At 43.6% G+C, this 24,682-nt stretch overlaps 1 protein-coding gene across 2 annotated transcripts in view; it reads right to left on the bottom strand.

The window, feature by feature from the left end:
- Positions 1-24,682, bottom strand: part of ZNF462 (zinc finger protein 462) — a 181,686-nt gene that overhangs the window by 42,452 nt on the left and 114,552 nt on the right. For both annotated transcript variants that reach the window (XM_060199055.1, XM_060199054.1), the window contains exons 8-9: positions 7,276-7,543; positions 3,381-3,517 (exon numbers count right to left, since the gene is read on the bottom strand). In XM_060199055.1, the coding sequence (XP_060055038.1) occupies positions 3,381-3,517; positions 7,276-7,543 (405 nt within the window). The remainder of the gene's footprint in view (positions 1-3,380; positions 3,518-7,275; positions 7,544-24,682) is intronic.

A 24,682-nucleotide genomic window follows, 5' to 3' on the forward strand; every position in this document is an offset into this window, starting at 1 on the left:
GGGTCAAAGGAACCCTCCTGCACTGCTGGTGGGAATGTCAATGGGTCCAACCTCTGTGGAGAGCAGTCTGGAGAACTCTCAGAAGGCTAGAAACAGACCTCCCGTATGACCCACTAATTTCTCTCCTAGGGATATAATCTAAGGACTCCATAACACCCAACAAAATAGACATGTGCATACTTACGTTCAGAGCAGCACAATTCATAATAGCTGAAACATGGAAGCAAATCAGGTGCCCAACAACAGATGAGTGGCTGAGAAAGCTGTGTTATATTTACACAATGGAATACTATGCAGCTATTATGAACAATGAACCCACCTTCTCTGACCCATCTTGGATGGAGCTAGAAGGAATTATGTTAATTGAGATAAGCCACAAAGATAAAGATGAGTATGGGATGATCTCACTCATCAACAGAAGCTGAGAAGGAAGAACAGAAAGGGAAACTCAATACAGAATCTGACTGAGTTTGGAGTAGGGCACCAAAGTAAAAATCTCTGGGTGGAGGGTGAGGGTAGATGTTCAGCTTCACTGGGGGGGTGGGGAGAGGGGTAGCAAGGAGGGGGGAGGTACACAGACCTTTGGTGGTAGGAATAGTGTTAATGTACACCCCTATTAACTTATAGTCTTACAAATCTTATATGAGAGGAAAAATAGGTGAAATGTCTCCAACTTTTTGACGCATAGACCACAGAGAGCTCTGAGTATATGTTCCTTCAGTCTAAGCACTTAAGACTTCATATTGGTAATCAGATTGAATTTGAACAGTGGGCTCAAATTGTCAATACATTTCTGATAATGACTTGCTCTTTGAAATATTAAATCTCCTTAAAGCTTACACCTTGGAGGACAGAAGCAACTGGTGGTTTTCCTTTATAAGCTACAGCTATAGGTAAATAGCATAAAAGGACATAAATTATGGTGAGGTCTTGTATGCTACAGCAAATCCTAACAATGGGACTTTCAAAATTAACCCAACTGCCAAACAATTTGGGTATAGCTATAACTATCTATTGCCTTTTTAAACCCTAAGACAGGAGGAACCTTCCCCCCTTCCTCTATAAAGCCCATATTTTTCCCAATCCTGAAACCTCTAGGGTGGGGTGCACTTTCCTGTGTTTCTCCCAAGTCACACCAATTGATACTGCCTCTGCTGACCCCACCCTACTCAACGAAACCAGTACCACCTCAGCATGTTTCACTTTGGACTGTGTCCAGACACGGTCAGTTGTGGAATGTCGACACTTTAGCTTCATTACTCTGCACTTAACAAACCTCAAAACCTAGATACAGACCAGGGCCCATGAGATACGGCATATGCACATTTATCCCTACAGGGATAGGACCTTACCCTTAATGTGGATCAACAACGGTAAGGACTGTTTCATTCTCCGAAGGGAGGCTGGACAACATACTCTACCTATCACCCGAGGATGACGATAGGTCCTGAAATTGGCATAGCCTGGAATGTTCCTAGCCGTGACCACAGAATGCAAGCTCAGACCTACAGGGACGCAGAGGTCACACAGGCTCCTGTGCTGAATATGGGCCCCAGACCAAATCGATGGGATTTACAATCAACAATATTTATACACTTTTCCCGTATCTGGGAGCTACTCTCTTCCCTGATCCAGCTTTTTAATCATTTTTCCAACTATGACACAGTTTCCCAGACAATAACTTGGGTCCACCTGCATATCAGATGTCAGGTTCAGGCAAAAACTAGTAGGGTCATGGGCCCCCTTGGAATACACCTAAAACAGACCTACTAGCTTTTTCCAAAATGGAGACCCCCCCCCCAAATCTTCATTTGCACTTTTCCAGCCTTTAGGTACATGATTAGTCAACAATTTGTTTGGCTTTATTTCTTAACTCTTTTTCAGCTACCAGGTTCCAGATGCTGCCAACCTGACTTCCCTGGGCAGACGACCCCACCAATGTGTCCGGGAGCTTCACTTCCCCAGAGCCCTGCTCCACTAGGGAAAGAGAGAGACAGGATGGGAGTATGGACTGACCTGTCAACGCCCATGTTCAGCGGGGAAGCAATGACAGAAGCCAGACCTTCCACCTTCTGCATCCCACAATGACCCTGGGTCCATACTCCCAGAGGGATAGAGAATGGGAAAACTATCAGGGGAGGGGATGGGATACAGAGTTCTGGTGGTAGGAACTGTGTGGAATTGCACCCCTCTTCTTCTATGGTCTTGTCAATATTTCCCCTTTTTAAATAAAAATTTAAAAAGAAACAGTAAGATAAACTGGCAAAGGTTTCCTAGTAACTAACTTATTTACTTTCTTTCTTTCTGCCTTCCTTCCTCCTTCCCTCCCTTCCTTCCATTTACTGGATAGTGATAACCAGAAATGGAGAGGGTAGGGGAAGACAGACAGACAGACAGACAGATAGATAGATAGATAGATAGATAGATGGATGATAGATTGATTGATTGGCACTCCTGCTTCACCACTCGCAAACCTTTCCCACTGCAGGTGGGGGCAGAGGGCTCAAACTCGGGTCCTTGTGCACTATAGCATGTGCACTCAACCAGGTGCGCTACCACCAGGCCCCTGTAATTTTATTTTTTAAATGCATCTGGCTAGAATGTTTCAGTAAAAAGCAGTTGCTACACAAACTTGTTTCCTTCTAATGCAGGGGAAACTTGGTGTTAAGTATTTTGACTGACCAGAATCACTCAACACAAAGAAAAGACAGAGATTCTTAAAAGAAAATCATTATGCATAAGAGGAACTAACATTCAAAGAACACCCAGTATGGACCCATTCTGGAACATTCTAGACCCTGTCCAAGTCACCTTGTAGGTATAACTGTCCTCTCTCTATCCAGGTGAAAGCAGTTGTCAGACACGAGAACAGTTGACAGCAGTTAAGGAATTCCAAGCTCATGTGTTCCCTAATGCACACAGGCCATTTTTATTGTTCAGGATTTGCTGTTTCCATTCACCTCAAAGGAAATTCCATACTCTGTTTTGGAAATCATCATTTGGATCAGTTCACATCCACTTATCTCTGTATTTTATAATAAGCCATTCATTCCTCTTCCCTTAGGCTCATTATAGGCCAAGCACAGAACTGTGAGAGCAGAGGGCTGGAAAGGTTATTCTTCAGGGGCTCCCCCACGCTGGAGCCCCTGAAGAATCATCACCTCTGCCTCTCTCCAGGTGGAGGAAATCCTCTCAGCAGGAAGGGATTTTACCCTGCTGTCACTGTGGTTATCACTGCGGCTTCTTGTCTAGAGATACAGTGAGGAACAAGGGGCCAGGGCATAGGTGCCCCCTGCTGCCTTGAGAGGCCAGCCTTACAGTGCCGCCCCCCAGCCGCCCCACCCCGCCATGCTCCAAGCAAACTGGATCGGGAGGCTTACCTCGGTGTAGCACGATGTGGTCGATCATGTTGCGTTTGTATTTGGTGTGATAGAGGCAGAGGGGACAGCGGAGATCTTTGGGACCCTCCTCGGGCACTGCGGAATGTCCCGCTTCCACGTGCATAGTAAAAGCAGATCTGGAGAGTGGTGGGGAGAGAGAAGGTGAGCCACAAGGGTTGACGTCATTCTCACGCCCCTGGTCTGCGGCCTAGGACCTTGCGGGCGGGACAGGCCCACTGCCAGGGCCAGAGACGCTGCTGACCACCAGCCCCCAGGTCGCAATTCCAGTAACTGAACGCTGAGGTGACTTGTTTTGGGGGGGGGGGGTGCTGTCACTCAGCTGGATTCAGGGCTTAGCGAAAAATGAACGGGGCCGGGTGATGGTGCACCTGGTTGAGCATATAAGGTCACAGTGTGTGAGGGCCAGGGTTCAAGACCCCACTTGCAAAGGAGAAGCTTCATAAGTGGTGAAGCAGTGTTACAGGTCAGTCTCCTCTCTCTCTCTCCCATCTCTTTCCTTCTCAATTTCACTCTGTTTCTATCCAAAATAAATAAAAAAATAAAAATGAAAAAGAAAAAAGAACTTAATGGATTCTTCAAACACTTTGCTTGGAAAAGTTAAAAATGGTCTATTAATTAATGTGACAGTGGAAAGAGAACCCCGGGCCTCACATTGCTGAGCAGTCTCCCTGGCACAATTGTTTTAGTCTTTATTTTCTGGAGACGGAATGGTGAGGGGAAGAAGGAGGAGGAAGAGAAAGAGAAAGAGTGCTGAAATACTGTTCTACTACCAATGTGACTCCCCACGTTGGGAGAAAATGACGCCAGGACTCTAATCAGAGCCCCTCACACAGAACGGAATGTGCTCTACCAGGTGGAGCTAGCTCCCAGACCAAAACTGTGGATTTAAAGTAAACATTCCTAAGAAAACAAAGTTCTTTTTTTTCTTTAATTTTTTAAAATATATTTATTCCCTTTTGTTGCCCTTGTTTTATTGTTGTAGTTATTATTGTTGTTATTGATGTCATTGTTGGATAGGATAGAGAGAAATAGAGAGACGAGACAGAGAGGGGGAGAGAAAGATAGACACCTGCAGACCTGCTTCACCGGTTATGAAGAGACTCCCCCACAGGTGGGGAGCCGGGGACTCGAACCGGAATCCCGATGCCAGTCCTTGTGCTTTACGCCACGTGCACTTAACCCGCTGTGCTACTGTGCAACTCCCTCAAATTTCTTTTTTTTTTTTTTTTTTTATCTTTCCTATCACCGAGACTCCACTGTCCCAGATCAAGTGTTCCAAATGGAAAGACTACAAGAGAGACAGAGTAAGAGTGAGAGTGAGAGTAAGTGGTCCGGGAGGTGGCGCACTAGATGGGGCACTGGACTCTCAAGGAGGTCTCGAGTTCAATCCCCTGCAGCACATGTACCAGAGTGATGTCAGGTTCTTTCACTATCTCTCTCTCTCCTAGCATTTCTCATGAATAAATAAAATCTTTAAAAGATTTAAAAAAAAGTGAGTAAGAGTAAGAGCAAAAGTGTTAAGAGGGGGAGAGAGAGAGAGAATGAGTAAGTGGTCCGGGAGGTGGCACACTAGATGGGGCATTGGACTCTTAAGCATGAGGTCCTGAGTTCAATCCCCTGCAGCACATGTGCCAGAGTGATGTCTGGTTCTTTCACTACCTCTCTTTCTCTCTCCTATCATTTCTCATGATTAAATAAAATCTTTAAAAGATAAAAAAAAGAGAAAGAGAAAGAGTAAGAGAAAGAGTAGGAGAAACAGTAAGAGTAGAGAGAGACCAACTGCAGGACCAAAGTCTGTCTAGCGCAGTGTGGTTGGGATTGAACCCAGGGAGCAAAGCAGCTGCCTGTCTAGGTGAACTATCTCCCTGGCCCATAAAACAGACTTCTTGTCATGCTTGCAAGGAAAGGGACTATTCTGAAGCTGGGCTGATCTACTAAGTGCCTGCACGACCTTCACCAGGGAGGGAGGGAAGGAGTGAGGGAGGGAGGGAGAGGCAGGTTAATGAGCAGTTATGATGATGTTTGTTTCTAAACTAAACTCAGAGCTGGCGTTTCAGCTTGGAGGTAGAGTGGGACTGCTACCTCTCCCCTCTCTATTCTTTTCACAATTAGAGGGCCTTCAATGTCTCACAAAAATGGATGAAACCGAGCCTTGAATGGGCGTGGGCCTCTCTTATTAACCACTGCTCTCTCTGGGGATGCGTGTCCATCTGTCAGAGGCCCTTGTTACCAAGGTCCTTCGGATGTTTCCTCATGGTTAAGGTGACATGTATTATTTATCTGAAAAACAACGGGACCAAATTAAGAGCCAGAGATATCACACCCTTTCTGTCAGACTCCAGAAACGATGACGTTGGTGGAAGAAGATTCATCCCTCTTCCAATGTGGAATCTGTACTGTAGCAGTAGATGGCTTGATGCACAGCTTTTCTGACAGCAGTAGGAACAGATAATAGCAATTTAGTTTTTATTTTATTTTATTATTATTATTATTTTAAATTTTATTAATGAGAAAGGAGGAGAGAGAGAAAGAGCCAGACATCACTCTGGTACATGTGCTGCCGGGGATTGAATTCAGGACCTCATGCTTGAGAGTCTAGTTCCTTAACTGCTGCGCCACCTCCCAGACTACTATTTATTAATTTTTTAATATTTATTTATTTATTCCCTTTTGTTGCCCTTGTTTTGTTGTTGTAGTTATTAGTTATTGATGTCATTGTTGTTGGATAGGACAGAGAGAAATGGAGAGAGGAGGAGAAGACAGAGAGGGGGAGAGAAAGACAGACACCTGCAGACCTGCTTCACCGCCTGTGAAGCGACTCCCCTGCAGGTGGGGAGCCGGGGGCTCGAACCGGGATCCTTATGCCGGTCCCTGCGCTTTGTGCCACGTGCGCTTAACCCGCTGCGCTACCGCCCGACTCCCTATTTATTAATTTTTAATGAGAGAGAGACAGATATGCCAGAGCACTGTTCAGCTCTAGCGTATGGTGGTGCTAGGGGTTGAACCCAAGGCCTCAAAGCCTCAGGCATGAGTCTTTTGCATAAGCATTATGCTATCTTCCCAGCCCAGCAATATAGCTTGGTGTTATATCATTAAAATAGCTGTCTGTCCACAATACTACTATTCTTTGTGCCAGACCCTACTGTAAACACTCCAGATACACTGGTTTGTTTACTCCTAATAAAATCCCTGTGAGATAGGTACTACTGTCTTTATTTTACATAGAAAGAACCAGAGACATAGTATTCTACCCCTCCCCTATCAGATTTATGATTTATTTACTCATGTGTTGATTTTGGATAGAGACAGAGAGAAATTGAAAGGGAAAAAGATAGAGAGAGGCAGAGAGACACCTGCAGCCTATTTCACCACTCATGAAGCTTCTACCCCACCCGCTGCAGGTGGGGACCAGCGGCTTGAACCTGGGTCCTTGTACATGGCAATGTGTGTTTTCAATCAACTGTGCCACTACCCCATCCCTTATTTCTTCTTCTTCTTCTTCTTCTTCTTCTTTTTTTTTTTCTTTAATCTGACCACTGCTCAGCTCTGGTGTATGGTGGTGCTGGAGGGGGTGGGGGTTTGAACCTGGGACTTTGGAGCCTCAGACAAGAGTCTCTTTGCAGAACCACCATGTGCTCTCTAGCCCTTCCTCATCTGTTCTAACATTTCTTTTTTTACTTTTTTACAAGCTCTTTATCCATTTTCTGGAGCCAGTCCATGGATGGATTTTGTATCAAGCTGTGGTCAGCGCCTAACCTGAGTTCTAGGCAGAAGCAAAGAAGGGAAGAACAGGGTTAAGGGGCAGAGCTGGCCACACTGTATCGCCTCTCAAGGCCGCCGTCCGTCCGTCCGTCCGTCCGTCCATGCTACTTACTTAAAACCTGTGTAAAAGGAGCAGTCTTTGCACTTGAAGAGCTTCTTCCCACCATGCTTGTCCCTGTAGTGGCGTCTGATACTCTGGATGTAGCCAGAGGAGAATTCACAGAATTCGCAGTGCAGAACAGCTTCGGTTTTCTGCTCTGTGCCCCCGGAGGCTCCAGAGAGAGGCACGGGGCTAAGCTGGCTGTTGTTCCTTGCCAGGGCGGCGGACTGATAGTGGTTCAACTGCTGCTGAACATCCGGAGGCTCTGAGTAGGAGGAGTCTGTGGACAGACAGGGAAGCATGACACTGGACATGGAGAACACAGCAGAAGTTCCACACTGGAAACTCCCAGTGTCGGCTGTGAGTAGTTCTTAGGGGAAGCGGGCGGGGGGCGCACTCTGAGTCTGGCTTTCATTTTCAGTCAATTGTTATTTAAAGGAAATGACAGCAGGGCAACAGGCTGCCACAAAATACTGGTCCTCCTAGGTGAGATAAGAAACCCGCAGAATGTCCATATGAGTCTGTACGAAAAAGCCAAACAGATGATGCACCGTGGACGGGTTTTTGCAGCCCAGAATTATCCCAGCCAGCCCCCACCCCCAGCTGCAGAAAAGAAAGTCTTTAACAGAAATGCTCAAGTACACGGGCACTCAAAAATATAAAAAAAAGCTTTTTGCCTTCATCGTCAAGTGATAGAAATTTTAAAATGTGAAAATCCAATAGTGTTCTCTGGGAACGAATGTTTCAAGCTTAGTCAGCATTAAGATGGAGATTTATTCATAAATCCCCTTAAAATGAAATCCCAGACAAGTTTCCCTGAAAGGTGGTTTAAAGTCTGCGATTCTGAAGAAAATGTCGGCAGTGGACAGGCACAAATCTGAACTGTGAGGAGCTTTAGTGCTGCAGGACTCTGATCTAGGTGGGCAGGTTGGTGGGGGAGGAGGAGGAATTTCAGGTTGAAAAAAAAAAAAAGAAGAAAGAAAGTGAAAGGAGACAGGTCCTGACCCTTTTCTTGACACTCTTTGAATGTCAAGGTTAGGAATTCAACAGCACTGTCCTGTCTAACCTACAGCTGCCTAAGAATGAAGTCCAGGAATGGCCACACAGATGAAAAGACAACAAAGCCTTTCAAAAAACACAGGGGGGAAGGGGATGGAAAGGATAGCAGCCACCTGTGATTCGGTAGACACTTGATTTTCCAAAGTTCGATTCCTGGAGGTGGGACATGGAGGAATTCTGTGAAGCCCATATTTGGTAAAATGAGTACCACCCATCCTGTTGGTCTCTTCTCAAGGAAAAGCAAAACCCAGACAAGTCTCCTAGAGTTGGGAACCACCTCTTGTCTCCAAAATACTAAAATATCTGTCCTTCTGGTTCTCTTCTCTCCACTTCACAATTCGTATTCCTCAAGACTGAGAAAGATCCCCACTGGAAATTGTCAACAAACCTGCCACACACATAGAGAATGAAACAAAAGAAAACCTGAACAATACCTCAGAGCCTCTATGGGTTCGCTACCAGGTGTACAAAGGAAGAAAGAATGACGCAACTGTATTCGTTTGACTGGAGTTCTTTTATCTCCTCATTTCTTCCTCAACCCCAGCTGATGAACTCCTTAGGATCACAATAGTGCAATTGTCAGCTTCTCATTCTTTTTTTCAATAGCAGGTTTGTTTACCATTGCACAGACTGTTCAAGATGTTCTGTATTGAAGCCCTCAAGACTCACCCCTGTTTAAAACTCATGCAGAAATACAAATAGGCCTCTCTTGTTGTCAACTCAGGTCTGGGCTGTACATTATGTACCCTCACAGCAATGTTCCCCGCAAGACCCCCAGTATCCTACTACTGCCTGTAATGGCTTATTCTTAAATAACAAACCACAAGTCTACGACCAAAATGGCCAAAGCTGAGTACTGCTTCCCATATATAACGTTAGTACCTAAAGGTTGGAGCAGAACTTTCAATTAATTGTTCCTTTCTCAGCACAGACCCACAATTCCTCCCAAGACAGGGAAGTCACCTCATAAATTAGCTTGGGTGCTGACAGCCATCTCTGGCACAAAACATTTAATAGCTTTAATCTTCTTAATAGCAAAATTATAAAAACAAATAAACAAAAACCAAGTAGTTCTTAATCAAAGGAGGCAGGTAAACACCCCACCTCCTTTTTTTTTTTTTTTTTTTTTTTTAACCAGAGCACTGATCAGCTCTGGTTTATGGTGCTGTGGGAGATTGAACCTGGGGCTGTAGAGCCTCAGGCTTGAGAGTCTCTGCATAACCATTATGCTGTCTACCCTCACTGAACCCATCTCCTCTGACCTCTTATCTATCACCAACCTAACACTAGACTCGTAGGCAGACCTCTACAAGGAAAAGGAGCCTCCTTACACTGAGTCTTTTTTTTTTTCCTCCAGTCTTCAGGACATAGTGCCCATTATTCCATTCATCTCAAAAAGCAAATTCTAAATCTTAACTCAGATATTTATATACTATGTTAAAGAAATAGAAATGCAAGAAGCAGTGAGGAAAACATTCCAAGAAAGGGAAGCTCATCACTTTCTTACGTCCACATTGAAAATGTTTCCCTAGTTAAAATCAAATGGACGGACTTACAGATATAAGCCAATCCTACTGATGATGATATACTTGTAACACTGCCCTGGTTATAACCTTGAGAGTCTTCTTAGAGTTTTACTTCCCTTGTTGGTGCCAAGATGCACTCTCACTTGAAGTTTGTGAGTAATGTAAAATTTTAGTATTTGGAGCATGGGGTTGACAAAGGCATAAGCATGTGTTGATTCCACAGAACTTTAAAAAGAGAAAAGGCAACTTTTTCTACTTTTTGCTAAGCTATACAATTCCAGTTTACTTATGAAGCACAGAGGAGCAGGAAGAAGGTTAGAAAAGCAAACAGGCTATGAGTAGTGAAGGAAATGTCATGTAAGTTAAAAATCATCACTAAGATTGCTTGCTCTCTTTTATTCCAAGCATAAGGGAGAAGGAAGAACACTCTGTGCTTTGGAAGCACAGGTCTGTAGTCACAAGGAACTATGCCAAATAGCGCTTGGAATCCAAGAAGTTGTACCCAACTGCAGGTCAATCAAGTTACCTCTTTATCACCTGCCTGGCCAAGTGACACAGAGCAGCAACACCAAAGAGCAACTAGGTAATTCCACGCATTTCTAACACCTCGGAGACAGTGTTCTAAGAATTTCTCTGACTAGTGAACTGATTTGTGTATAGTTTTAGAAAGGGACTCGTTATTATAGCTCTCAAATATATCTAGGTTATAGGCATCTATTCATTTCATGAATTGCCCACAGTAAGAAAATAATTATACTTTGATAAGAGAGGATCAAACTGAGATTTTAACATTGGATGGTCACTACACCTATAGACATGGGCATAGAATTTCCTGAACAGCACAGTGAGCTACTCAATTCAACTCAATTCAACTCAACTCAACTCAGCTCAACACAACTCAACTCAACTCAACTCAACTCAGTCACAATGATGGTGTGCAGCTTAAGTTCTCATGACCGGTGTATCTGCAAGCTGGCTGAGGCTGAGCACAGTTGGTAACCATGGTACTGAGGATTTAAACCAAGATCTGTGTGACTCTAAAATCTGAATCTTGTCTCTTAGTATCTATATTTAGTGGTGATCTTGGGGTCCCAAGATACAAGTCAGAAGAAGAAAGAACATCTGACTAGCCCCTCAGCAACAAACACACAGCAGAGATGAAAAAGGGAGGTCAGGGCAAGAGGAAGAGAGGTAGAAATGCTCAAGTAGAGGAGAAGATATGGCATTTAAGTAGATAGAAATGACCACAGCATAGGCAAAAATAACATTAAAATGAAGAGGGGAGAAAACATTAAAACGAGCATTTCAGAGCTTGTGGGGAAAATGATAAACAAAATGAAGATGGGTCTTATGAAGACGGGAGAGAATATCTAAAATAAAAAAAAAAAACTTACCAAACAAAACCAAAAAATGGGTGAGAGACACATATATAGTAGATATTTCTATAAGCAAGCTATACAGATTACCCAAAACTAGTAATCTTTCAGAACACACGTTATGGTAATGTTTCATAAATGACCCTCAAATAATAATCTCCTAGAATTCTTCAGGTGGAATTTGGCTAGGAAAAGAGAGCTACGTGGATGTAAATAGAAAACGGGAACTTTCAGGTGGTGCTTAGTTATAAATCAAGGAGAGGTTAGTTGGGTTTCCTGGTGATATTTCTTGTCCTTTTCACTTAAATAATAATCCAAGAGAGATAGGAGTTTCTTTAACCTAACTCTAGCTCCTGAGACAAAAGTCAAACCTAAGTAACTATAAATTAAAGGGTTTTCACCTGTTCTCTCTTTTTTCTGTTTTTGGTCACTGATAATTTGATTTCATAAAATGAACCCTGGAAGAATAATAAGCACAGCAATATGAAACTTTCTCAAATCTTCGGATTCCACAAGCATTAAGTTGATGCATTTTTAGTGCCAATTCATGTGTCTGTACTTGGGACTCAAGGTCAAAGGAGACATGTGGGGTGACTTTTAGGAGCTTGGTTCTACTGGGGAAGAGATTATCAAAATCAATAGACCCTTCTCCATGTCTAGCTAACATGCTCCATTGATTGAAATAATACAAGAAGCAAGAAGAACAAATGAACAGTAATGGGAGAGTTCCAACTCTTTTGACATTAAGGAAGACACAAGGAAGAGTAAGAATCAATTGGCCAGTAAATTGTGGGAGCTGCAGAGGACAGCCCCCTTATGTCCTGAGTGATCCGAGAAGGAAGTAGAATGGGAGGATCAATTCTCAGTTTTCTGCAGCTCTGCATAAAGGGTATGAGTGAAGGTGAAAAGTAGTCTAAGTATCTTAGTGTCAGCAACCACATTTAATTATATTTGAACTACATTTTTTGTGCAGACTTGGAAAAGAAGCTCCTAGGTTAGTATGAATCAACTACCCAGAGAAAATGAAAGCCAAAACATTTAGTTAAGCACAAATTCTCGATGGCCAGGGACACATTTTTTAATTGCAGCCATTTATTGAGAAAATGTCTACTGAGTATCTAATTAAATGGAAGATCCTGTTCCTAGACGGTGAACTCAATCCGTACCCTAAAGCAATTCACATCTTAAGACAGAAAGACAAGTATACAGCCCCCACATATGGCTAATCCCTGACTCTTGGCACATTCTACATACTTCATCGCTGGGAGTCTTTGAACAGGACGACTCGGTATTCCTTCTTTTCTTTTAGCTTGAAAACCCACTCTTCAAATCCAGCTGATGTGGGGCTGTCGTGCACCTGATTAAGTGCACATAGTACAAAGTGCAAGAACTTCTGTGCAAGGATCCCTGTTCAAGCTTCTTGGCTCCCCAACTGCAGGGGAGTTTATTTCACAAATGGTGAAGCGGGTCTGCAGGTGTCTACTTTTTCTCTCCCTCTGTCTTCCCCTCCCCTCTCAATTTCCCTCTGTCCTATCAAAAAAATAATCTGAAAAATAATAGTCATAGGAGCAGTGGATTCATAGGGCAGGCACAGAGCCCCGTCAGTCACCCTAGAGGCAAAAAAAAAAAACAAAAAAACACCTCAGTTGGCATGTTGGTTCCTCTATGTTTGTCCCCAACAGTCCAGGCACCATTCTGCTCTCTTCACTGCTTTGTCAACAGATAGACTTTGTGACTCTTGCCCTCATGCTGTCATGCCTTACATTGCTCACGCAAGCTCTTTTAAGTTACTCTCACCAAATGGACTTGGCCAGACTGATGCCTCCAACCTAAAAACATCCTGCCTAAAAATGGACCCTGGCAACAGTATTTGGGCAGGTGCTACTGGCCACTGTCTAGAAGGCTCAACCATTTCTACTTCTAGCAGTCGACCTAATGCTGACTTACAGGAACCAGCTTTATAGTCACTGTAACATCTCGGGAATGGTTGCCTTTGTCACTGAACTTACCAACTTAATATTACCTAGAATGATGAAATATGGGTATAAAAGTACTACGTCTTTGAAACCTACATTGAATGATTTAAAGACTTGATAAAATCAAGTTGCTAAAAAAAAAAAAGAAAGAAAGAAAGACTGTCACATTATGGTTTAGGAAGAGCAACAGAAAGAGTGAGGAGAACATAAAATTCTGAAGAGCTCCATTCTAAGCTGCTCCAAAAATGTCTAATTATTCCACTTAAAAGAACTGAAATTGGAAGTAGTACAGGATACAGTGTAAGTTAATGTGGTTTATACTTGAGAGAAAATGGAGGACCCCAGTCAAAGGGCCGAAACTCAAAGTCCCAGACTTGACCCATCGTCACAATAATGATGACTGAATGCATTTTCTAAGTAAACATAATTGCTTGAGACATTTTACAAAGGCTTCTCCACATTAAGCAACTTAATTCATCTTTATATTTGCAGCCTACACCATTTTACATTGAGACGTAAACCATCGAGCCTTTTATGTGCCAGGAATTTCTAAGCATTCAGAATACACCAGTTCAAAAAACAAAACAAGACAGGAAGAATCCTTATCCATGTGGAGGGCACATTTCACGAGCACCACATTCTAACTCACTGGGCTAAAAATCCAACACACAAGAAGTCACACTGTGGAGAGACAAGAGACAGAATCTTATGTGTCCTTATCGTCACAGACTCATGATGCATTCATACAAAAAAAAAATTAGAGAAAATATTTGCAAGATAAAATTTGCAGACAAATGTCTTAACTCCAATCACATCCATCTGTATACCTCTCTAAACATCTACTCTTTGTGAAGCTATGTAAACAGTGGATATAGCACAGAGATGTTAAGACTCAAGGAATCTACTCCCACACACACACATTCTAAGGTTATATTCCTTTGGGATGAGTTCATTCCCTACTCAAGGCACCTGTTGTCTACTCTGTGCTACTAACATGAAGCAAGATTTGACATCCAGAACAACACCACCACCTACAAATCACCAATGCAACTTTCCAACTGTTTCCTTTGAAGAGCCTCAAGAACGCTATATACAAACCGCACCAAAAGAAAACTGTATCGGAAACAGCTTTGGAACATACGCCATCTCAGCTCCTGGATAGTGTCTTAATGGGAACATGAATCTCTAGAGACAACCATGTTTTATTTCCTCCTTTTGATTTTGCCTTGAAAATCTCCAGGCCAAGGCCTCCACCACCTCTTTGTCTTCTGTCATCACTAGAGTTCTCTGGCCTGGATGCACAAGATTATGATACAATGGCTGGGGGGACAATGGACACTGGATGGCTATATATAGGAATTCTAGACTTGGTTGTCATAGGAGCAGAGGGAAAAACAAATTCCTAATCCCGAAAATAAGGTGGAAGCCAAACTTGAAGGAAACACACACTGGAAACTTCCTGTCATTCTGATGAGGACAAAACCTTGAAATATGATCAGGGAATAGATTGGGAGAGAAAAGAAAAACAAAAACAAAAAAATTCGTCTGCTGAGGGACAAAAACAGTGTGTCAGAAAGGGCAATCTTCTCTTTTTGAGATTCAACACCCATCACACTCACATTCAGGGAAAGGGCCTCTCAAAGACTTCATTTTTCTTGAGGCTTCATGTCTCCTTTGCTGCATTTTGGAAGAACCCAGGCAAGCCTTACCTAAGACAGTGGGGATTCTTGGACTTAAAATTTGCTAGGTCTTACATTTGGGGTTTAGTCTACTTTTTTCTCCCTGTTTTTCCCCAATGAAGTCACCATCTACTAGCCCACAAAATTAGAATAAACCTGGGTTCATTCATGCCTTTTGTTGTACACTTCAAATGAAGAAGCCTTGTTGGCCCAAGTTGCTGAAAAGCTCTCATCACTGACCTACTTTATTGTGTAACTGCCAGTGATTTTGTTCAGGCCTTTGTGTTCCTAAACTTGTTTTCTATGTTCAGGTTTCTACTCTCCCTAAATTTCTGAAGAAAAAAAAATGTGCCTGTGATACTCCTACTAGGAAAAGTCCAAAGTCTGAACCTTCCCTCAACTTGCCAAAGTCAGCTCCACTGCACACTCACAGTGACCCCAAGCTGTACTTGGTCACCAGTGGCGCGGAAGGTTCCTAACATTCACTCTGGGACTGTTTTTTTGTTTTGTTTTGTTTTGTTTTACCCAACCATCTTTGCACATTCTTGTAATACCTTCTTTCTATTTTTCATCCCAGTAATTTCTTATCTTTTAAGCTGTTACCATCACTATGAGGTTTTTGTTTTTTTCCTCCTGTCTCCTCTTTCCTCCTTCACCCACTAGAACTATTTATACTGTTTTGATGTTGATTCATTTCACCTCAAAAGTTAGATGGATATCTAAAAAGTAAGATATCCATCTAACTTTTCCCAATCATTTATAACTTCAAAGTAAGATATCCATCTAATTTTGCCCAATCATCTATAACTTTTAAGATAAAATCCAAATTCCCTAGAACTTGGGTCAAAATGCAAAGTATAACAAAGATATAAAAAAGAGTTTAGTAGTCCGGGAGATGGTACAATGGATAAAGCATTGGACTCTCAAGCATGAGGTCCTGAGTTCAATCCCCGGTAGCACATGTACCAAAGTGATGTCTGGCTCTTTCTCTCTCCTCCTATCTTTCTCCTTAATAAATAAATAAATTCTTTTAAAAGAATAAAAGAGTTTAAACTGAAAAAAGTATGCTAGAAAGCCTAGATTTAAAAGGAAAATCCAGGGGGTCGGGTGGTAGCGCAGCAGGTTAAGCGCACCTGTTGCAAAGCACACAGACCGGCGTGGGGATCCCGGTTCGAGCCCCCGGCTCCCCACCTGCAGGGGGGTCCATTCACAGGCAGTGAAGCAGGTCCGCTGGTGTCTGTCTTTCTCTTCCCCTCTCTGTCTTCCTCTCCTCTCTCAATTTCTCTGTCCTATCCAACAACAATATCAATGGCAACAATAACAGTAACGACAACAGTAACGACAACAACACAATGGCCTCTAGGAGCAGTGGATTCATAGCACAGGCAGGAGCCCAGCAGTAACCCTGGGAGCAACAACAACAAAAAAGGAAAAAATCCACCAACCAAGTATCATTTCCTCTAAGAGAGCCTTTTCCATTGAAGTACTGATCCACTTTCACTGAAATAAGACAGTCTTCTTTAAAAAAAAAAAAAAAAAAAACTACCTGCTGGATGGCTTCAGATCATAAAATTCATAATTTATGACCAATTCCAAGAAGTCACATGTATAATTTATGTTTGGGTCCTAAATCAGCTATGACTCTAAACTCTGAAATGACTTGAGGATGTTTGAAAACCACTTTACATGATTCCTCATCCCAGTCTCCCCTCTCTGAACACTCTGGTAGAGACAGGTGTGTGTGTGTGTGTGTGTGTGTGTGTGTGTGTGTGTGTGTGTGTGTTACACAGGCGTCAAAGACGCCATGCAACCCCACACCCTGAGGTCTCCAGGAGCCCCTTGGCAGTCCGGGAGAGGTCACTGCTGCATTATTTTCAGGAATTCAGCATTACATTCTCACTGCATAAAGAACTTTACCAGTTCCTCTCCATCAGGCCTGCACTCTCACCCCGGATGGTAATGGACAGACTGTTTTGCACAAGGATTTGTGGGAGCTCAGTGAAGGTGATTTCAAGTTACCCAACCAGTCACAGGAGAAACAGGAACATTACTTGGGCCTTCTTCATGCCCCAGTTTCTAAACTGTGTTTGTTTTCTGAGACAGCCATTAGCAAACATTATAAACGTTCCTTTTGCACTAGATAGTGTCACTCGAAAGTGTATATTCTTAAAAAAAAAAAAAAAAAACTCCTTAAAACAGACAGATTGGTAACATGGAAGGGAATAGTATGTGATGAAGCCTTTTTTCTGATGTTTCTTGGAGGAAACTACGGGTGACTTCTGCCATTGTTAATTGAGAAGCTCTTACAATACCAAACGCCTAATTCACCTGCGAAGACTCTTTCAAAGTGTGTGCTGAGGAAGTAATATTTCCTGCTGTTCACTTAGGTCACAAAGATGTTATTTACCACACTGAAAAGCCAGTGAAAAACTAGGAATACAAAAGCCTCCTGATATATCAGTGACTTGGCCACAACCATAGAGAGCTCACTAGCAACTTGTGATCACATTTAGAGCTTCCAGACTGTGGGTTAGGCCATGAAGCATCCTCTTTAAGATCCAGACAGAGAGAAGAAACCTACAGACTTCAAGAAGTTCCTCAGAATGCATGGCAGTCAGGGTAAAGGCAGGGAATAACTGGAGAGATTTCTTAAGCAGTTAGAGATAATCAAGAAGAAAGAGCATATCTGAGAATAAGTGTCTATTTTGAGATGCTCTAAGCAATGGTATGGAAATCAGATGAGACGGGTGAAGGAAGATCAAGAATAGAAATGAACAGAACCCTCAAAGCACAGTTATTCTAAAACTGCACCCCAACACTGGGGAAGTCTCTGAACCAACAAACCTACTGGTTGTCTTACTAAATTTCTTTCTTTCCTTTCCACCTTTGCTCCCCCACCCCGCACCCCGGCACCATTAAAGCCGGAAGCCCTTCCTTTAAGGTCAGTTTTCCACCCACTCTGAATTTAGCTAGATGAGTAATTCTGGGGTTCCATTCTGCAGATGGAGAAAACAAGAGAGCAACTGAACACTCAGTTGAAAGCTGGCAACTTCTTATCTACCCAGACCATGTTCTCGAGCCTATACTCAAAGGGAGTGGGCTTCCGACTCTGCGCTTGTCAAATGGTGGCAGCGACACCAACTATCTCAGAAGGTGCTTTGGAAAGCGTGTAAGACGCGACTACATTGTGTACAGGACCTGGCACGTGCTCAGCGTGCTGCAGATCTCACCTCCACAGCAGCTAAAGTCTACGCCCTGTAATTCTGCACTGAAACCCTTTTGTGTTTATGGAGTGTGCGCCGGGGCATGAAAGAATCGGGTCTCCCTAGCTGGACGACAAGGCCAGATGCAGTGGGTTGCCTCTTCCACAGCTCAGAACATCCATCCCGGCTTCAAGCCCAGGGAAGGTGTTTGGCAGCCAGATTTTGATCGATTCTGGGCAAAGCCGCCGGCACTATTACTGCTGGCAACAGCCCGCCGGCTCATTTTGTAGGTGGGGATAGCTCCAGTTGGGGAGGGGATTGATTGTGGGCCTGCTATCCAGCTCCAAGGCAGGGCACGACCTGAATAATACTCCAGACTCAAGTGATTCACGGCCACTTTGGAAGATTATAGTGCACACAGGATAGTCACAAATCAACCTGCTGCAAAAGAGGTTTGCCAGAGTGAATTTAATCCCCAAACTTTAGACGCTTTTTGGGCAAACCATTCTGCAGTCTATTTCCTGTCTGATTTCTCTCAAGATTGACTACAGCTCTGAGCAAGCTCTGGGGTATTCCAGGTGAGGCAGTTACCCACAGTCTGTGATCCTACTCCAGTGACCCTGACACCGCACTTCGTACCCTTTTCTTCCACTGGCCTTGCTTTTCATAGAGCGTTTTTCTACTCTGTCTACTGTCCACATGCATATGGGTGGACTGTCCGGGTTCCTCCAATATCTGGGATATATTCGAGATTTCTGTCTCGAATTTCCCAGTTTAAACGCGCTTTTGGATTTGATTGCAAGGTTGATGAAGGCAACAAAGTTATTTTGGGAACTTTGGGGTCAACAAAGCACAGAGTATTTTGTCTGATGGTTAATACAGAAAACGTGTAAGGGTCTCTGCTACATGGAACCATGTAATTCTCTCAGCCTTTCGAGTGCCAGGGGCTAGTGTACACGGCACCAAGAACATTTAAGGCCGGTGTCATTCACCCAGATAACTCACTGGAGCACCTATGACATGGAAGGCAACATGCCACACTCTCAAGACCCAAATCCAAACTGACAGCCTGTGTGTTCAAGAAGCAGGAGCTGGAGCTAGACTGTGGTGCAGCTGGTTGACTGCACATATCACCAAGCACAAGGACCTGGATTCAAGGCCCCAGGTTTCCACCTGCTGGGTAGAAGCTTCCCAAGTGGTGAAGCAGTACTTCCAGTGTCACTCTGTCTTTCTCTCTCTTTATCTCCCTTCTCCTCTCAATGTCTCCCTGTCCTGCAGAATAGAAGAAAGGAAGGGGATGAAAGGAAGGGAAAGGAGAAGTAGCAAGAGGAAGAAGGGGAAGAGAAGGAAGAGGAATAGAAGGAGGAGGAGGAGGAGGAGGAGGAGGAGAGGAAGGAGAATAGCAGGAGGAGGAAGAGGAGGGGGAAGGGAGGAAGAGAAAGAGAAGAAAGAGGAGAAGTTGCTGTTCACAGAATCTTGTGAGTGTCAAGACACTACAGAGCGTATAGAGAATTGTGGGAGCAAAAAGCTGAACAAGGAAGGCTTTTTGCAGAAAACAAGATTCCAGTTTGCAAGTATGAGCAAGGATAAGTGACCGAACATTTAGGAGGAAGGATGAAAGTAAATGGAGAAGAGCATTTTAGGAAGCATCAGGGAAGCTGGAGTGTGAGCTGGCAGACAGGGTGAAGAATGATCCCAGAGAGAAATATGGGGTCCAAATGGCAGCTTACCATGACGAGCTTGGAATCTATTCAGGAAGCAGAGGAAACCGGCAGTGGGGACTTTCAAGCAGGAACCAAGTGAGACGTGAGGCCTGATAGCGGTGACTGTAACTTAAACCTAGAGTGCTCACTAAACCCCGGGCAGGGGGCTGGGTGTGAAGAGGACGCTGCACCCCAGGCCCCAGGACAGTGGCAGGCTGGTAGCAGCCTCTGATTCCACGCTCAGTAGCTTGTCTTCTCTGAGTTTTATGAATGGAGTGAAACTGCCAGTTTGTAATTCAGCTCCTAGTCACTTTTTCAACAGAATGCACTATCTTATACCTAAACCATATTCCATAAACCCTATCAATGGGAAAGAAAGATAGAAAGAAATTCAGTAGAAAGTCTATTCTGTTCCTACCAACATTTCATCAGCAAAAGAAAGAAAAAAGAAGGAAACAGAACATGAAGTCCTACCTATGTCGACATGTTAACAAATACCATATAGATCTAAGTGTCACACAAGATTGTGTTTCCCAAATATATCTCAACACCCAAATTGTTCTAGATTTATAATTTGCCATTTAGCTGACAGACGCATGTCAACTTAGGGACTCTTTAACAGTATTTCTAGGTGATTTAAGACTTTTGGATTCAGTGGTCTGAGAGGTGGCGCAGTGGATAAAGCACTGGACTCTCACGCATGAGGTCCTGAGTTTGATCCCCAGCAGCACATGGACCAGAGTGACGCCTGGTTCTTTCTCTTTCTTCTCTTCTATCTTTTTCACTAATAAATAAAATCTTAAAAAAGAAAAAGACATTTGGATTCATTACCTCATAAATGCTTTGTTAACTCTTAACAAATATTGTGTCTATTAGCATGAGAGTTATGCAAGACTTTCATGCTCGAGACTCTGGGGTTTGAGGTTCAACCCCCAGCACCAACATAAAACAGAGTTGGGCAGTGCTCTAGTAAAGAAAAAAAATATTAAATACAATACTGTGCGTACTGTATGTTTTGATATTTGGCAGATACAAAGATGACCAGATCTCACAGTTCAAAATGAGCTCTACAATTATTACATGCTAAAATGCATAAGGGCTTGAAAAGCAAAGGCCAGGAGGATCTCTGTTTATTGTGATCAGAAAGCCAGGGAGAAAAGGGGGAATCTAGAGTCAGGAAAAAAAATTCAAATCTTGTTTTATTGTTTTACACTATTGTAGACGATATATTGCACACAACTAACTTTCCCTGTACAGGTTAAGATCTACTCTAAGAAGTCATGATCATATGATAGGTGCTTAAAATAAAAGATGAGGGCAAAAACCTTTTATTTAATGAGCTGTACTTCTGGCCATGTCATGGAGTTACCAGAATGGACCACAGGTCCCTATGGGTGTGGTGATTCACTGGTGAAATCCCAGCACCCTTGAATCTGAGAGAAAAGTTGTCTTCTAGACATCATGGAAGACGGAAGGATGAGAAGGGCCTGGGCATGTGAAGATGGGTGGCATAGAGAACTCAAGAATGCTCAATGTGGGAATTTGTTTTGATTTTAATCAGGACATACTGGAGCTCTTAAAAGTTTCTGGAGGAAGTCGGGCTGTAGTGCAGCGGGTTAAACTCAGGTGGCACAAAGCGCAAGGACTGGTGTAAGGATCCCAGTTCGAGCCCTGGCTCCCCACCTGCAGGAGAGTCGCTTCACAAGCAGTAAAGCAGGTCTTCAGGTGTCTCTCTTTCTCTCTCCCTCTCTGTCTTCCCCTCCTCTCTCCCATTTCTCTCTGTCCTATCCAATAATGCTTACAACAATAATAACTACAACAATAAAAACAAGGGCAACAAAAGGGAATCAATAAAATAAGTATTAAAAAAAAAACTATGAGATCTGGAGAGGAGAATCATGGCTCTTAACTTGAATGAGAGTAGATTAAAGGGAAGAGTTTGTAGATGATGAAAACAATAGGACTGGACAAGCAAATGACTGTCTGATGGGACATGAGCACAGGCACTGAAGATACAGAAATCCAGCCGGGGACTGAATCTCAGAAGAGGGGCACGCATGGGGCAGGGTTTATGAATTCATTTTAGAACCTCTGAGGAGAAGTAGAGGGATATCTCCAGGCAGCAGTGAAGAGCAGATAGAAAACTGTCTGTGACAATAACTTGGATCCACCGACATATCAGATCTCAGGCTCAGGGGCAAAAAGAAAAAGAAAAAAAAAAAAAAACTAGTATAGCCACAGGCCCTTTGGAATTTAAAATATGCCTACTAGCTATCTACAAAATGGAGAACCGCGCCAACTCTTCACCTGCACTATTCCAGCCTTTAGGTTCATGATTGGTCAACAATTTGTTTGGCTTTGTATGTTAACTCTCTTGTCAACCACCAGGTTCCAGATGTTAGCAGGATGCCAGCCAGACTTCCCTGGACAGACAACCCCACCAATGTGTCCTGGAGCTCCGCTTCCCCAGAGCCCTGCCCCACTAGGGAAAGAGAGAGACAGGCTGGGAGTATGGATCCACCTGTCAACGCCCATGTTCAGCAGAGAAGCAATTACAGAAGCCAGACCTTCCACCTTCTGCATCCCACAATGACCCTGGGTCCATACTCCCAGAGGGTTAAAGAATAGGAAAGCTGTCAGGGGAGGGGGTGTGATACGGAGTTCTGGTGGTGGGAACTGTGTGAACTGTACCCCTCTTATCCTATGTTTTGTCAATGTTTCCTTTTCATAAATAAAAAATTTTAAAAAAAAAGAAAGATAAAAGGGTCTGTGCCAACACCCATGTCCAGTGGAGCAGCAATGACAGAAGTCAGAACTCCCACCTTCTGCTCCACATAAAGAATGTTGATCCGTACACCCAGAGGGGGAGAAATGATAGGAGGAAGATGACCAGAGGGCTCTGAACTCCAAGTCCATCAGGGCCTGGACAGATAAGAGGGGAAAAGAAGGACATTCAGAAGTAGCAATAGGTGTGATTTGAAAAGGAAGAGAAGATGGGAACTTAAAAAAAAGAAAAGGGCAAATACAGACAGTTAGTTGTAGAAATAATAATTAACCCTTATCTTCGACCTTAGGAGAACTAGTGTAGCTTCCAGTGGTGGCACTGGGGATTCAGAACTCTGGCGCTGGGAATGGTGTAGAGTCATACCCGTGAACTTGTAATTTTTGTTTTGTTTTGTTTTTAAGTTTTTATTGTCTTTGTGTATTGGATAGAGACAGCCAGAAACAAAGAGGGAAGGGAGTGATAGGGAGGGAGAGAAACAGACAGACACCTGCAGCCCTGCTTCACTACTTGTGAAGCTTTCCCCCTGCAGATGGGGACCCGGGGCTCAAACCTGGGTCCTTGCACACTGTAACAGGTGCAGTCAACCAGGTGCGCCACCACTTGGCCCATTATAATTTTGTAAATCAATATTAAATCACTAGTAAAATATAAACAGAAGAACAGAGGATCTGGAGCTTGGTCTGAGAGGCTGACGGGAAGGCAGGAAGTTAAGCAGCATCATTAAAAGGGTAAGAGACGATTCCTGGTCTTAGTGAACAGGGAGAGACAGGAGGGCACTAAGGACAGACACAGGTTTCTGTGATGGCAGCTGTAACTGAAGAGGTAAAAACATGATGAAGGGTAGGCATCAGAGAGGCCAGAGGGAAGCCTGCAGCACACAGCAGGACTGAGAATACACGGAGATTCCCTGGCAGCTCGGTCAGCAGTTTTAAATGCCACAGACCAAAAAAGAAGGATGAGGCAGGAGCAGAGCAAAGACCGGAGACTTGTTTGTCTGGTGTCCCTGTCAGCCCACATGAAAGACATCTCATTAAAGTGGTAGGAGTCAAAGTCACACTTCAAGGGAGTAAGGAGACGGGGCGAGAGGGAAAGAAGGTGTAAATAAGGAAGGACTGACTCCCAGAGAAAATGTCACTGGAGTGAGCCAAGAGCAGGTCACGTCACAGCACCAGAGTGATTTCAATAAATGCTGAAGGCCGGGCACAGGTCCTAGCAGTGGGAGGAAGAAGAAACAGCAAGGGAAATAAACGATGAGAATGCGGGTTCTTTTGAGGGACGTGGGACGGTAAGATTACAACGGGAGTGGTAGCACTATAAAGGTCACATTCAAGAATGGCTTTAATGTCTTAAACACAGAGATCAGCTCCATCCTTTTGTGGACTTTCCAAGGGAAAAATAACACAGCTAAGGACTGAGGCTCAGGGAATCAAGTATGTCACAACAGACAGAGCTTTGGAGTCTCTCACTGGCCTGCCGCTTCCCACCTGGTGGTGGGAAGCAGATCTTTCTTCAGCCTCTTTTTCCTCTTTCCTAGAACGACAGGGGAGCTGGTTATGGAAGTGCCAGGCTCATGGGACTGTTGTGTGGAGGAAATGAAATGTGATGAGGTTTATAGAGGACTCGGCAGACACGCAGTAAATGGTAGTTATCCTTAATTAAAAATGTATATTGATGAAAGCCATTAATAATGATGATAATAATGAGGTCTGACCTTTGGACTTACCGATGCATTACACCAGCCCATTAGAACATGAAGTGCTAAGGAGTTTCTTGTGTGGGTGGTTTCAATTAAGCCCCAAAGTTCAAATAAATTTATATCAACAGGGCTCCAGATTAAGTACCACGTTCCAAGTGCTGCATTATCTCATTGTAGACTTTCAAGAAAGAACTCACGATGTAAAGTTTCAAGTGGACATGATTTTTTTTTTAAGTTATATTTTCTCTATAAAAAAGAAAAGCCTGGGGGTCGGGCGGTGGCGCAGTGGGTTACGTGCACGTGGCGCAAAGCGCAGGGACCGGCGTAAGGATCCCGGTTCGAGCCCCCGGTGCCCCACCTGCAGGGGAGTCGCTTCACGGGCGGTGAAGCAGTTCTGCAGGTGCCTGTCTTTCTCT

Source organism: Erinaceus europaeus, chromosome 10 (genome assembly GCF_950295315.1).
Source record: "Erinaceus europaeus chromosome 10, mEriEur2.1, whole genome shotgun sequence".
NCBI lineage: Eukaryota > Metazoa > Chordata > Mammalia > Eulipotyphla > Erinaceidae > Erinaceus > Erinaceus europaeus.